This window comes from Bos taurus, chromosome 17 (genome assembly GCF_002263795.3).
Source record: "Bos taurus isolate L1 Dominette 01449 registration number 42190680 breed Hereford chromosome 17, ARS-UCD2.0, whole genome shotgun sequence".
NCBI classification, from domain to species: Eukaryota; Metazoa; Chordata; class Mammalia; order Artiodactyla; family Bovidae; genus Bos; species Bos taurus.
In genome coordinates, this window is record NC_037344.1 from 51324785 (window position 1) to 51338973 (window position 14189).

The 14189-nt window shown below is 54.7% G+C and overlaps 1 protein-coding gene across 19 annotated transcripts in view; it reads left to right on the forward strand.

The window, feature by feature from the left end:
• NCOR2 (nuclear receptor corepressor 2) overlaps nucleotides 1-14189 on the forward strand; it is a 237351-nt gene that overhangs the window by 101251 nt on the left and 121911 nt on the right. For all 19 annotated transcript variants that reach the window (XM_059876314.1, XM_059876327.1, XM_059876329.1 and 16 more), the window contains one exon: nucleotides 7044-7100. In XM_059876314.1, coding sequence (XP_059732297.1) covers nucleotides 7044-7100 — 57 coding nt within the window. The remainder of the gene's footprint in view (nucleotides 1-7043; nucleotides 7101-14189) is intronic.

A 14189-nucleotide genomic window follows, 5' to 3' on the forward strand; every position in this document is an offset into this window, starting at 1 on the left:
CTCATTCACCAGCTGTGTAACTGAGCATCTGCTCTGGGCCTGCCACTGTTTCAGGCATTGGGGTGCAGCAGGGACCCTGGCCTCCTGCCCCACTCACAGTGGCTTTCTGATGGAGGAATTATGAGTTCAGTTCAGTCGCTCAGTCATGTCTGACTCTTTGTGACCCTGTCCATCACCAACTCCTGGAGTTTACTCAAACTCATGTCCGTCAAGTCGGCGATGCCATCCAGCCATCTCATCCTCTGTCGTCCCCTTCTCCTCCTGCCCCCAATCCCTCCCAGCATCAGAGTCTTTTCCAATGAGTCAACTCTTCGCATGAGGTGGCCAAAGTACTGGAGTTTCAGCTTTAGCATCATTCCTTCCAAAGAAATCCCAGGACTGATCTCCTTCAGAATGGACTGGTTGGATCTCCTTGCAGTCCAAGAGACTCTCAAGAGTCTTCTCCAACACCACAGTTCAAAAGCATCAGTTCTTTGGTGCTCAGCTTTCTTCACAGTCCAACTCTCACATCCATACATGACCACAGGAAAAACCATAGCCTTGACTAGACGGACCTTTGTTGGCAAAGTAATGTCTCTGCTTTTTAATATGTTATCTAGGTTGTTCATAACTTTCCTTCCAAGGAGTAAGCATCTTTTAATTTCATAGCCGCAATCACCATCTGCAGTGATTTTGAAGCCCCCAAAAATAAAGTCTGACACTGTTTCCCTATCTATTTCCCATGAAGTGATGGGACTAGATGCCATGATCTTCATTTTTTGAATGTTGAGCTTTAAGCCAACTTTTTCACTCTCCTCTTTCACTTTCATCAAGAGGCTCTTTAGTTCCTCTTCACTTTCTGCCATAAAGGTGGTGTCATCTGCATATCTGAGGTTATTGATATTTCTCCCAGCAATCTTGATTCCAGCTGTGCTTCTTCCAGCCCAGCGTTTCTCATGATGTACTCTGCATAGAAGTTAAATAAGCAGGGTGACAATATACAGCCTTGACGGACTCCTTTTCCTATTGGGAACCACTCCGTTCCATGTCCAGTTCTAACTGTTGCTTCCTGACCTGCATACAGATTTCTCAAGAGGCAGGTCAGGTGGTCTGGTATTCCCATCTCTTTCAGAATTTTCCACAGTTTATTGTGATCCACACAGTCAAAGGCTTTGGCATAGTCAATAAAGCAGAAATAGATGTTTTTCTGGAACTTTCTTGCTTTTTCGATGATCCAGCGGATATTGGCAATTTGATCTCTGGTTCCTCTGCCTTTTCTAAAACCAGCTTGAACATCTGGATGTTCACGGTTCACGTATTGAAACCACTCCTCACCGCCCCCCCATCCCCTACCCCTCAGGCACACCGTGGGCCTGAAGAATTTGCCCGTCCTTGTGCCAGTCCCTCTTTCTTTCCTTTCATCTACCCCACCCCTTGCTCCCGCCTCAGACCCTTGGATGTCCTTGAACACTCAGGCATGCTTCTGCCTCAGGGCCTTTGCACTGACCGCATCCTCTGCCTGGAGCTCCTTTTTCCCCGTTGGGCTGTCTCTCTCTCACTCCTTCAGCTGTTTGCTCAAATGTCCCCTTTTTGGCCAAGGTCCATTTTGACCCTCTGTTTAATCCTGAAAACCCATCAGCACCTCCTCTCCCTAGCTTTAATTGTCGCCACTGGACATAATTTATATTTTGTTTGTTTATTGTGAATTAGAAGCTCCATGGGGGCGAGGATTCTTTTTTTCCGAGCTATATCTCCAGCGCCTGGCACACAGTAGTAGGTGCTTATTAAGTATCTGTTGAACAGATGAATGAATGCCAGAGAGGTGGGAGACTCTCCCCACAAAGAGTCCTCTAGTTTTGGGTGGGACTGGCCTGTGTCCCCAGTGAAGGTTGGCGGGGGTGCCCCTACCTGGGCCAAGCCTCAAGGGCTGGAGGCCGGGTGGGCAGGAGCAGTCAGGACTTACTACCCCTTGGGGGAATCAATCAGATTAAATTTTAATCCTCCTTCCTTCTCTGCGGGTTCCTCTGAGAGGCGGACACAAGGGTCTATCTTTAAAAGCCACGCCGGCTGGAAAATGCGGCTTCCTGCGGCGCAGAGCCTGCCTAGCTCTTCTGCAGACTGGACTCGGGTTCATTATCCATTCAGGGCACATGGACGAGGCGCCAGTGTGCGTTGGGGGAGCTGCCTATGTGGGCGGGGCCAGGCAGGTGCTTGCAGATGGCAGAGCAGGAGGCAGGGTTGCTGCAGGCCCCAAGGGGCAGGAACGGGCAGGGCGGGGCAGGGCCGGGATTGGGAAAGGCTTCTTGGAAGCCGTGGGTGGGCCACCGACCTGACGAGTGCCTTCTGTGGGGGCTGCAGCACATGTGGAGGCTCACAGAGGGGCTGGGTTCTCCTTTGATCTTCAAAGGGCATGTGTAGGGGTTGGAGGTGGAGGTCTGGTGGGTGTGGGAAGAGGCTCACACTTTGAGTTTGGGTACAACAAACACACACACAGCACTAGCAAAGGATGTTTACACACCCTTATACAAATAAGAGACAATTTGCATGGTGCTAGTATTGTAGAAGTTCAGGGCAGTGGGCAATCCAGCAGACTTCCTAGAGGTGACTTGAGCTACGTCTGCACAAATGGGCACCGCTGGGAAAAGGTAGAAGGACAGTTCCAGTGGAGAGGATGACAGTCCTTTCTGAAGATGGTGAGGAGGCAGAATTCATGGAGGCAGGGCCCTCCGATTGCTAAGGGATGAGGAGGAAATCAGAGAGTAAGAACCAAGTCCTTTTTTGTCTTAGATTTTAAGCATCTTTCTAGTAAAGTGTGTATACAGTATGGTTAGGACTAAGCCGGACAAAGATGAATAATTGTATCAGTAATAACCAAGAATGTGTAGCGTTTTGTAGAGTATTTTGGGAGTCCAGGCACCCAATGCCCAGCTTCAGACTCCCCTCCCACTTGAGTTGTGATACGGGCGTCCCAGGCTGGTCCCGCCTCTGCCTCTGTGTCTGTCCATCATAACAAGCCCTGGTGTCCAAGGCTTCCTCCAGATTCCTGTGCATGTAGGGAGTGCTGTGCTCTTGAGTTAACACGAGCCCATGAATTCTACCTCAGCACTCGGTCACTTCTGTCCTGCACCTGGAAAGGTTCTGGATGGGGTCTTTAGGCTGCAGCTACAGATGAGGAAGCTGAGCCTTGGGGGAGGGGTAACTGCTCCCCTGAAATGCTGCAGCACTTGCCAGGTATGGAGGGGAGGGTGGTGCAGCCTAGAGTGGGGTGCGGGGGTCCCAGACTTCCTGGGTGCTGCCTCCTTTCTGCAGAAGAGAAGGGTGAGGCTTGGAGCTCAGACTGGAGGAGCTAGAATGGGGGCTTCAAGGGGCGGGGGGCTGGCCAGAGGTCTGGTCAGGGTGAGGCTGTGGCCCTCCTGCCCAAGAACTGGGACTCTGTGTGTGTGTGTTTTGGGGGAGCGGTTCATGTGTACATGTGTGTGAGTACATGTGTAACAGTGGACAGTTGTTTTCATGTGTGCAAATTGTGTGTTGGAGCCACCTTGCAGGGGACACGTGTGCACTTGTACCCCACACATGTATGTGCTTATTTGTTTACGTGGGCAGACCTACTGAGGGCTGTGTGTGTGTGTGTGCCTGTGTGTGGCTTAGCATGTGCGGGGCATGTGATTCCTATGCATTTGTATGTCTGTGCACATGTATGTGTTCCAGTGGGATGACTGTGTGGATACACATGTGTTTGAGTCAGCCCGTGTGGGGCTGAAGTGACTTGCTGAGGGTTAAAGCACAGCGGACTCCCAGATGTGGGTCCCTGATGGACAGCTGTGTGTTTCTCGAAAGCCGTGCCCACCTGGGGGAGGGGCCCAGTAGGCGGGACATCCACTTGCATCCTGACTGCCCTAGCTCGCTGGAAACCACCAAGCAGATTCCCAATGGCAGCCCGTCCCCCCTGCCCCCACATCCCCACCCCTGCAAACCGGACCAGAGAGCCTGGGAGCCGCGATGTGTAGCATGAGGTGGAAGAAGCCCCCCCAGGAAGACATGAGGAGGTGGGGTGCCGGCTCAGGGCCTGCCTGTCCCATCCTTTACCGGCTACTTGAGCTGCGTGACCCCAGCCTCGGCTTCCTTGTGTGTAAAGGAGGCTGATGCTAGAAGCTTCTGCCATGCGTACCTGCAGGAATCCAAATGGACAGGGCTTACAAGGGATCCAGGCCTGGCACGTGTAGGGGGTCACCTGGTTTGAGCCGTGGCCTTGTCGTTATTGTTGACAGCAGTAATAACAGCTAGCCCTTACCTAGCGCTCCCCACATGCCAGATCCTGATTGAGTTTAGCTTGGAATGTGTGTTGGTTCATTTAATTCTCTCAACAGCTGCATGGGGCGGTGCTGCTCTTGTCCCCATTTCGTAGATGAGGAAACTGAGGCTCAGAGGCGGTGAAGGAGCTTGTCCAGGACCACACAGCTGGCAAGTGGATCAGAGCCCAGTCCGGCTTCCTGTGTGGCCTTGCTCTTGACCACCCTGCTGTCCCGTGTTCCAGCATTGCGGCATCTTTAGGACTGCTCCATGACGGTCCTAAAGATGTCATGTCATTTTCTTTTCCCCGCGCGACCTTTTGGAAACTGAGTTGTCTTAAAAAGGCCCCAGGGCCACTTAGGGCTTCAGTGCAGAGCCTGGGGGAAGGCCTATTAGGGAGCAAAGATGCTCTCACACCGGCTGTGTGACAAGAGTTGGCTGCCCTGGGCTGTGCTTCGTCACCTGGGCTCCCTGTGGCTTTGGAAGGTCGGGAAGGGTCTCTTCGCTGCTCTCTTCTGCAGGGGCTGCAGGAAGGCCCCTGCCCAGGTGCTTGTGTTCCCGAGACAGGATGTGGTAGAAGATGGTATCCTCTGTGGTTCGTAGGACACAGGCTTCCTGAGCCCCCGTATGGGTCCCGGATCTGAGACCCGGGCCCAGGGATGTGATGTGGCAGTTCCAGTGTCCCAGTCTCTCCAGCCCTGCCCTTCCTGTGTTTGACGTCACCTCTTTGTCTCAATGGGCAGTTGCCCATCTCCACAGAGCCTCATGAATACACATAAACTCCTATTCATTCCTCAAAACCCCGACTGTGTATCCCTCCTTTTACCTTTCTGGAGAGAGTGACTCTGACCCACTTAATGACTCCCTCATATACCTCACGTACCTTTCCTGCCTGAGCGTACTAACCTGCCATCACTGCTCATGACTAACTGCTCACTAGCCTCGCTTTTTTGCAGACAGAGGCTGATATTATTCGTTTTGTTTCATGCCGTGGTGCTTAACACAGAGTGGCTGCCCAAATGTTTGTGGAAGCGACCCTGTCCTCTCGCCACCCTATACCCAGTCCTTCTGGTCCAGCTAGGGAATTCTTCCATCTTTGGTCCCCCATGGCTGACAGTTTCTGGCTTTGTGATGTGACCAGGGCTGGGGTGGTCTGCGGTGACTGCCAGACTGGTGCCTGCCACAACTCAAAGAAGATGCGGGACCTAAGTCTAGGGGAGGCCCTGGATAGGACCAGCTCCTGTCTTTCTCCCTTCTTGGAGCCTGGAGATCAGAAGAAAGACATCTTATACTATTTTCCTGTGCCTCAGTTTCATCATCTGTAAAATGGGGATATTTCTATCTCCCTGACTCCGTGTTATGTGTGATTCAGATACTGCTAATGCATGCCGTGTACCCAAAGCTTGACTCATAGTAGGTTCTCAATAAAATGGCCATCATTAACGATAATCATCTGCACCACCCCCCCGGAAGATTTTCTGGCCCCCAGCCACACTCTGAGGCTGCTGCTCTCAGGGTTCTGGCTTTGCATAAAGGAGGCCGAGATCATGGCTTGTTCTTGGGTGGGCTGGGCCCAGGGCTCTAGGCAGAGCCGTCCTCGGTGCCAGCTTGAGCCCACCTACATACCTGCCCTCTGGCACGGGGGTTGGGGCTGGTGAGGCTGGTCCTCAGCACACCCCCTCCCTGCTGTGACACCTGGGCCTCCAGTTCTGTTGATAGCTATGTCCTCCGGGGCTCTGGGTCACCCCTGTACGGTGGGTCTGGATTGGGGGATCACTGGGGGAGGCTTTCAATCTGATAATGGTGAGTTGCTTGGCCTGTCCTGCCAGTCCATGCCAAGTCCTGGCTGGTCTCCCTGAGTCGGGCTGAGTCGTAAGCACCCAGCCTGTCCTGGGTCACGGGAAGGTCTCAGGTCTCTCAACGTGTGCACTGTGGGCACCCCTCTTTCCATCTGATAGAGACATCTTCTGAAGCCACCTTTCCCAGCTCTGTGCCCACCCCATCCTCCAGCCTGCCCAGCCAAGTGGGCCCTGTGGTCCCAGAACTGGGCCTGGCGCGGACACAACGTCCACTCTTATGGTCAGGGTCCAGCCTGTTGAATTCGCAGTCACCTAGCCCTTTCTGCCATACATTCCTATTTTCCTAATAAGTCCCGAGTTGTGAGTGGGGAGGGAGGCAGCGAGCCCCAGGGCAGCTCAGAAATAGTCACATGATTGTGAAATAGAAGAATCCTAGAAAGGGTATCTTCCCCGTGCCTCTATCTCGCCCTCTCTCCCCCGCCTCCTCCCCCCTCACTGGCGGCACCAGCTCCGAGGTAATTGGAGACACTCAGCCGGCTTCCAGGCTTCCAAGGCAGAGGAAGGCATCTCGAGGCCTGGCCGGGGATCTGTGCCCACTCTGGGCCCTGGTGGGGGGGAGCGCGTCGAGCTGGGGGCTTCAGGGGAGCCGGCACCAGAGAACAGGGTGTGTTTGTTCGAATCGAAACTTGGCGGGCTTGCCAGGGCTGCTGTGGGGATGCTCAGGCCTCTCTGTGTTGGTCTCCAGCCCAGGGAGGGCTGGCGAGGGGGACCTTCCCCGCCCCCCACCCCCGCCCCTGGGGCCTGGATGGGCGTGCTGGGCTGGGCAGCTGCTTGGTGTTCCAGGAGGAGGCCTCTATTTATACTCTGTTCTCTGTGTGTGTGTGTGTGTGTGTGTGTGTGTGTGTGTGCGCGCGCGCGTGCCTTGGGTGTCTTTTTTTTTTTTTTTAATTCTTCCTCTTCTCCGTCCCCCTGCAGAAGAAGGCCGAGGCTGCACATCGGATTCTGGAAGGCCTGGGGCCCCAGGTGGAGCTGGTGAGCTGGGGAACAGGGTGGGGTGCTCTGGGAAGCGGGGGGTAGCTGGAGAGGTGGACGGGGCAGCAGGTGGGTGTGGAGGCAAGGAGGAAGTTGTCTGCTGCCAAACTGCCCTGTCCTCTGGAGGAGGCAGGAAATCCACTCTCTGATAAGAGGGACAGGCAGATAACAGTGGGCAGGTGGGCCGGGCCACACTGGGTGCGAGGTGGGGGTGTGTCAGCCCTCCGGCTCTGCTCCCAAGCCCGGCCAGTCAAGCTGCAAAATTGACCAGTTGGAGTCCAACCCGTGTGGTCTAGCTGGTCACAGAAAGCCCGTGCTCCGGGCCGGGTGATCTGGGTTCAACTCGCAGGTCTGTAACTTCATAGCTGTGTAACCCTGAGCAGGTGTCTTAACCTCTCTGTGCCTTGTTTCCTCATCTGTAAACTGGGATGAATGATCGCACATACCCATTAGTGAAGATGAGCCATGCACCTTTTTGTGACGCCCTGAACACTCCACCCCTTAGACAGTGAGGGTGGAGCATTAGTTGTTGCTGTTATTGTTACCACTGTCAGTGCCATTTTGCTGATGGGAAGATGCCACGTTGGCAGCAGAGACAGGAAGCAGACCAGGCCTCTCCTCTCTCAGGCACCTGTCACCCTCTGTGTCACCAAGGATAGGAAGCACGGGTGCGCGGAAACTCCCGGCCGGTGGCTTTGGAGTCCTGGGAGAGATGGCCAGAGCTCCCGCCTGCCCGGGACCACTGTCCCATGGCGCGGGTGGGTGCAGAGATGGGGGCACAGCACGGGGGACCCGCCTGCTGGATGGCGCGGGGGTCTCTGCATGTGTGTACTAGCTGGGGGGCGGAAATGAAGTTTTATGCGTTTGGAGCCTAATTTTAAACTTGGCCCCACCTTGCGTTTGCCGCGTGGCCTTGGGAAAAGGACTCGGTTTTCTCATCTGTGAAATGGGGACGCTGTGGATCTTGATGAGGGACCAATGAAGTCGTACGCGGTAAAGGCTCGCCGGCCCAGCACCTGGCCCACGGCAGGCACTCGGTGTTGTGGTCGCCTCAGAGGGTGGAACTTTTGTCCCTGGAGTTTTTTCTGCAGTGACAGCTGCTCTCCAGCCTGGGGGGCCGGCTGCGGATGGGCCACTGTGGAGCTGTGAGCAGCTGGCCTCTTCCTGTCCCCAGGTCCTCGCAGGGGCAGAGCCAGACAGGGAGTTGGGTTGGGGTAGGGGCTCAGAGTCGGACACGACTGAAGTGACTTAGCAGCAGCAGCAGCAACAGGGGCTCCTATGGCTCAAGGACAGAGCCCAGCGCTCCTCCTGTGATGGGTGACAAGCTCCCAGCCTGAGCTCTTGCTTCCCGTTGGGCATGCTTTCTGAGATGTCTCTCGCAGCCTCTTTTTAAAAAAGCTTTTAAGTAGCTTTATTGAGACGTAATCCACGTGCCATACAATTCTCCCATTTAAAGAGTACAATTCAGTGGTTTTTAGTACGTTAGCAGATGTGTGTGAGCGTCTCCACAATTGACTTGAGAACATTTCACCCTCTCAGAAAGAACTCTGTTCCCTGAACTATCACCTCCTTATCTTCCCCCTCCTCGCCTCCCACCCCTCTCCCCCCAACCACCAATCCGCTTTCTGTCTCTATGGATTTGCCTGTTCTGAACATTTCATATCGGTGGAATCATACAACACGTGGCCTTTTGTGCCTGGCTTCTCTCTCTCAGCTTCCTGTTCTTAAGTGGTAGCTTGTGTCTTGGTTGCCTCATTCCTTTTTATGGCTGAATTGTATTCCATTGTACGGATGGACCGCATTTAATTTATCCATTTATCCATTGATGTGCTTTTAGGTAGATTTTGCTTTTGGCCATTATAAAGGAATCGCTGTGGACGTGAGCGTACAGATTTCCACGTGGATATGTGTTTCCCTTTCTGTTGCGTGGATATCTAAGACCTGCTGAAAGTGAAAGCGTTAGTCCCTCAGTCATGTCCAACTCTCTGTGACCCCGCGGACTGTGGAGCTGCCGGGCTCCTGTGTCCATGGGATTCTCCAGGCAAGAATACTGGAGTGGGTTGCCATTCCCTTCTCCAGGGGATCTTCCTGACCCAGGGATTTAACCCAGGTCTCCCGCATTGCGGGCAGATTCTTTACTGTCTCATCTACCCAGCTGGATCATATTCATTCTGTGTTTAACCTCTTGAGGAATTAACTGCCAGATGATTTTCAAGAGTCACTCTACCATTTTCCATCCCCATCAGTCAGCCGCTGCTCACCTTGGTTTCCCCTTTCTTGCCAGGGGAGCTCCAGGACTAGATTTGGCCCCTCAACCATTTCTAGACCTGGTGGCCCTTCCTTTCCCCTTTCCTGACTTAATTACTCCTGGGGGCTCCTGAGTAGGCAGTGGGGACCTAAAGGGAGATCTCTGGGTCTGGAGGCCTGAGGAATTCCACCAAGAGCAGCAGGGTGTCTGTGGGGCTCATAGCCTCAGTGATTCTTTCCTGGGTCTTTGGAGGTGAGGATGCCATCCTTTGGGGTTCTCAGAAAGGAGGCTCCCTCAAGGCTGGTGGCACAGGAGGCGGAGGTCTGGAGTGGCTGGTGGGGCTGCGTGGCTGTCACTGGAGTCCTCTTGAAGTCCATAGGCTCTTGGCTCGGTGGCCTTCACGGGGGCTGGAGAAGGGACTCATGCTGACAGAGCACCAAGTCAGGCCTTGTGGAGATGTCGCCATCCATCTTCCAGGTGAGGCTCAGAGAGGGCAGTGCCTTGCCCAGGGTCACACAGCAAGAGATGAGGTGGAGAGGTGTGCTGAGCCCAGGGGGTTGCCACCAGCCAATTCCTCAGAGGTCTGCCTTCTGTCTTGGGTACCACAAGGCCCGAGTGGCCAGAGGTATCCTCCAAGCAGAGGCAGCTCAGAGGCGCACTCTTTGCAGAGAGCTGCTTCGTGCCACCTGGGAGTCCTGTCTCAGGCTGGGAGGGGGGCCTGGTGCTGCTGACCCCAGGTCTCAGGTCACTGGGTGGCACCACTGGGGAGTCCAGTTTCCTGGGGGTCTCTCCCATCTGCAGCCAGGGAGCAGTCAGCCGAGGAAGACAGTCACCTGGGGGGAGTCCTGGGCCCTGCAGAAATGTGCGTGGGCAAGAGATAATAGTGAGCCTGCGGGCTCGCCCTCCACCTCTGCACCCTGGGGACCAGGCCTGGCCCAGAGGAAGGGGCAGCCCAGCCCCCACCTCCTCTCCATACTGCTCTGAGTCACTGGTTTCCTTCCTGTTCAGAGGTGTTATTTTAAGAATGCGGTGTCACCAGAGGACCGAGGGCCAGCACTGACACTTCGTTTCTGGCACCTCGTCCACCTGGTTCTTCTCGGCCACCCGCCGGCTGCCTGCCGTCAGGCCTCAGGGGAGGAGCCCCGTCCTTCTCCCCGAGACCTAGCTCCTCTCTCCTAGTCATTTCTGTCCCAGGCCTTCCAGTCTGGCACATCCCGCCCTGTGTGCGCACTTTCTCCCTCCTTACTCAGCTGCGCCCCCATTTCTAGAGGAGGAAGTGCAGCCGTGGAGGGGGTGGGCCTTCCGATCTATGCCCCAGCGCACCCCCACTCCCGCCCCGCCTCGCTCCTCTGGGGTCCGGGCCAGGGATTTCCCCGCCTAAATCCTTTTTTTTTTTTTTTTTTTAAGTGTATTATTATCATTGGCTGCGTTGGGTATATGTTGTTGCAGGCAGCCTTTCTCTAGTTGCGATGCGTGGGCTTCTCACGGCGGTGGCTTCTCTCATTGCGGAGCACCGACTCTAGGCGCACGGGCCTCAGAAGTTGTAGCAAAAGGGCTTCGTTGCTCCGCCTGTGGAATCTTCCCGGGCCAGGGATTGAACCTGTGTCTCCTGCACTGGCAGGGGGATTCTTAACCACTGAACCACCAGGAAAAGTCCCACCTTGAAACCTGGGCGGTAGCAGAGGAAGCTGCTGTGGGTGTGAAGGCCATGGTGACCCCATGGCCTCTATATTAAAGCACATGCCTCCCAGGACAGAGCAGGTGTTGCCTGGCCTTGTATAGCCCCGCTGCAGGTGGTGAGGAGGGGTGGGAACCCCCACATCTGGCCCTGCCCCCTCCCCCCCCAGCAGTGTACCAGCCAGAGATGCTTTGTGATCCTTCCTTACTCCCCTGACAGGGCAGCGAACAGCCTCCTGAGGCCAGAGTGTTTAGCTCAGTGCCCAGCGAGTACCTCCTTGGAGGACAGCCCCTCTGGTTAGAAGCAGCGCACCCCAGGGTGTTCTCTGATTTCTTCCCGGCCTCTTGCTGAAGGCCACCTGGGGCAGCAGAGTGCTGTGTCCTTGTCTCATCCAGCAGGGCCAGAGGGTGACAGTGATCCCTCCCCTGCAGGTTTGGCAGGTCAGAGGTGGGCTGGGACCCCACTGCCCTCCTGGAAGTCCGTCTCCTCTTCCCTGGCCCATCCCACCTTGTAGAAACGGGCCACCCCCCGCCTCTTACCCCCAGCCCATCACTGGCACCGGGGGTCTCTCTATGTTGCCCTTCAGCCCCTCCTGGCATCCTTAGACTGTGGGAACTGCCATCTGTAAAACCAAAAGCCGGCAGTTGAGTTGCCAAATCTGACACTTCCTGGGCTTCTCGAAAGCCCTATGAGGTAGCTCCTATTTGCTCTATGCCCATTTTACAGATGAGGACGCTGAGGCCCTGGCTGTTGAAGGCATATGTCTGACAGTTAGCAGCGGGAGTGCCGTCACTTAAATTGGGACCCGTCTGCTCCCCGAAGTGAACATGTAAGGCGTGCCCACTCTCGCCAAGCTTGTGTTTTATTAGCTTGTGGTGAACATAAAAGACCCGATGCAGAGTCACCCGGGATTGAGCACAGCATTTAATGCCCTGGAATTCAGTACAGGCATCTTTGTAGGACTCCTTGCTGTCCTGAGATGCGGTCCGTCAATCATGTGCAGTAACGTGTTAACTTTCTCTGGTTTGGAAGTTCTGCACTGAGTCTGACTGTGGTCTCTCCTGCTGCCCTGATGTTCAGATACACAGAGTGGGGGTGGGGAAACCTCCTTGATTAGAGCCAAGCACCTGGAAGAGCAGCTGACCCAGCATGGGGGGAGATGGCCTGTGCCAGACATGGGGCAACGTCTCCATCCTGGGGGGAGTAGCTGAGCTTGGGGCTTGGAATTGCCTGAGGAATGGTGAATTGTCCTCAGCCAAGGCTGTCCACGGAGGGTAGGAGGCCTGTCCCTGGGTAAATGACAGGTTGGACCTGTGCCATGCTGCTTGGGGGTGGTCCCCATCAGCTGGGATGACGTCAGAAGGTGTGTTCAGCTCCCTCTTCAGGGGTTGGTGCAAGGGCGGGGCCTGATATACCATGCTGCCTCACCCCAGGACCCTACCTCGAGGCTTCAGGACACCACATCTCCCAGCTTGACCCGTCACCCTCTGTACCTGAGGCTTGTACCACCGTCATCCATGGATGCCTGTGTGGGTGTGTGAGACAGAGAGAGGGAGGGAGGTGAGAGGGATAGGAAGAGAGGCCAACACAGAGAGAGATGCACAGAGACATACAGAAGGAGACACACAAAGAGGGGTGCAAGCAGAGAAAGGGCAAACCCCTCCCTCCAGGGCTGGAGCTGAGAGGTGGGATTCAAGTATCAGCTCATCTCTTACCAGCCAGAGGCAAACGTTTTAATCTTTCAGAGACTAGGTTTTCTCATCTGTAAAATGGGGATGGTAATTGTATCAGTCAGTAACTGCTGTGTAACAAAGTGGCCCCAAATTTAAACAGGTTGATATTTCCCACAAGTATAGAAGTCAGCTGAGCAGTTTCTCTTGATGTGGGCTCAGCCCACTCACATCTGTGGGCAGCTGGGAAATCAGCTGGTGGGTCTAGCTTTTGGCTCGGATGGTTCCAGGTTTTTGGCTAGTGCTGCTGTCCTCCGTGCCGGCTTCTTGCCTCCAGCAGGCCAGGCTACACTTGGTTTCTTGACAGTGAGGGGCAGGGGGAGCAGGCGAACAAGAGAGGAAGAAAGAGCAGAAAGGCTTCATCTGCTTTCACAGTTTGCATCTGTCCCATTGGGGCTTCCCTGGTGGCTTAGTCGGTAAAGAATCTGCCTGCAATGCAGGAGACCCAGGTGTGATACCTGGGTTGGGAAGATCCCCTGGAGGAGGGCATGGCAACTCACTCCAGTATTCTTGCCTGGAAAATTCCAGGGACAGAGGAGCCTGGCAGTCAACAATCCATGGGGTTGCAAAGAGTCGGACACGACTGGACGACTAACAAACAAACAGAAAAACAAAACATTGGGTGTGGATGGATACAAGGTGGGCAGGAAAAATTGCTTCCATGAGTATGGTCACTGCACCCTGATGGTGATAATGACCCTGATACTTCTTGGGCCTCTCAGTCTTCCAGACGTGGCTGAGAGCTTTGCTTTCGTTATCTCTTTGGATCTTCACAACAACTCTCCGAGTTTAACCCCATTTATGGGTGAAAACCTGGGGCACAGATGGTGCTCGCCCAGAGACATACAGCTGGAAGATGCCAGAGCCGGGATGTGAGCCCGGGGTGGTTAGCCTTTAACTGCAGCCCTGCCACCCAGGAGAGAGAACACACACCATCTAGCTCAGCTCTTGCCCCATCGCAGACACTGCAGCAACTTCCTCCTTTTGATTTGCACACGTTGTTGTATGTGGACCCAGTTCATTCATTTCTCACCACTGTGTAGCCTTCGAGGAGTAAACGAGTCCTTACTTCCTTATTCCTTTTTCTGAAGGTGGATACTCAGCTTGCTTCTTTTTAAAACATTTTTGGCCGTATCGTGCAGCATGTGGGATCTTAGTTCCCTGACTAGGGATTGAACCTGTGCCCCCCGCATTGGAAGCGTGGAGTCTGAACCACTTGGCCGCCAAGGAAGTCCTGGCTTGCTTCTAACATGTTGCTGTTATGAACAGTGCCTTCCGGGCATTCTGGGGCCCATCTCCTGGTGGAACACAGTGCCTGACTGTTTCCAGGGTGCCTGCAGGAGGGGAGGGGGTCCTCGGGCACACCTCCCTTCACATCTCTGGGGCCCAGATACCCGTGTATGTTTCTGTCGGCTGTGCGCACGCCTTCCTGT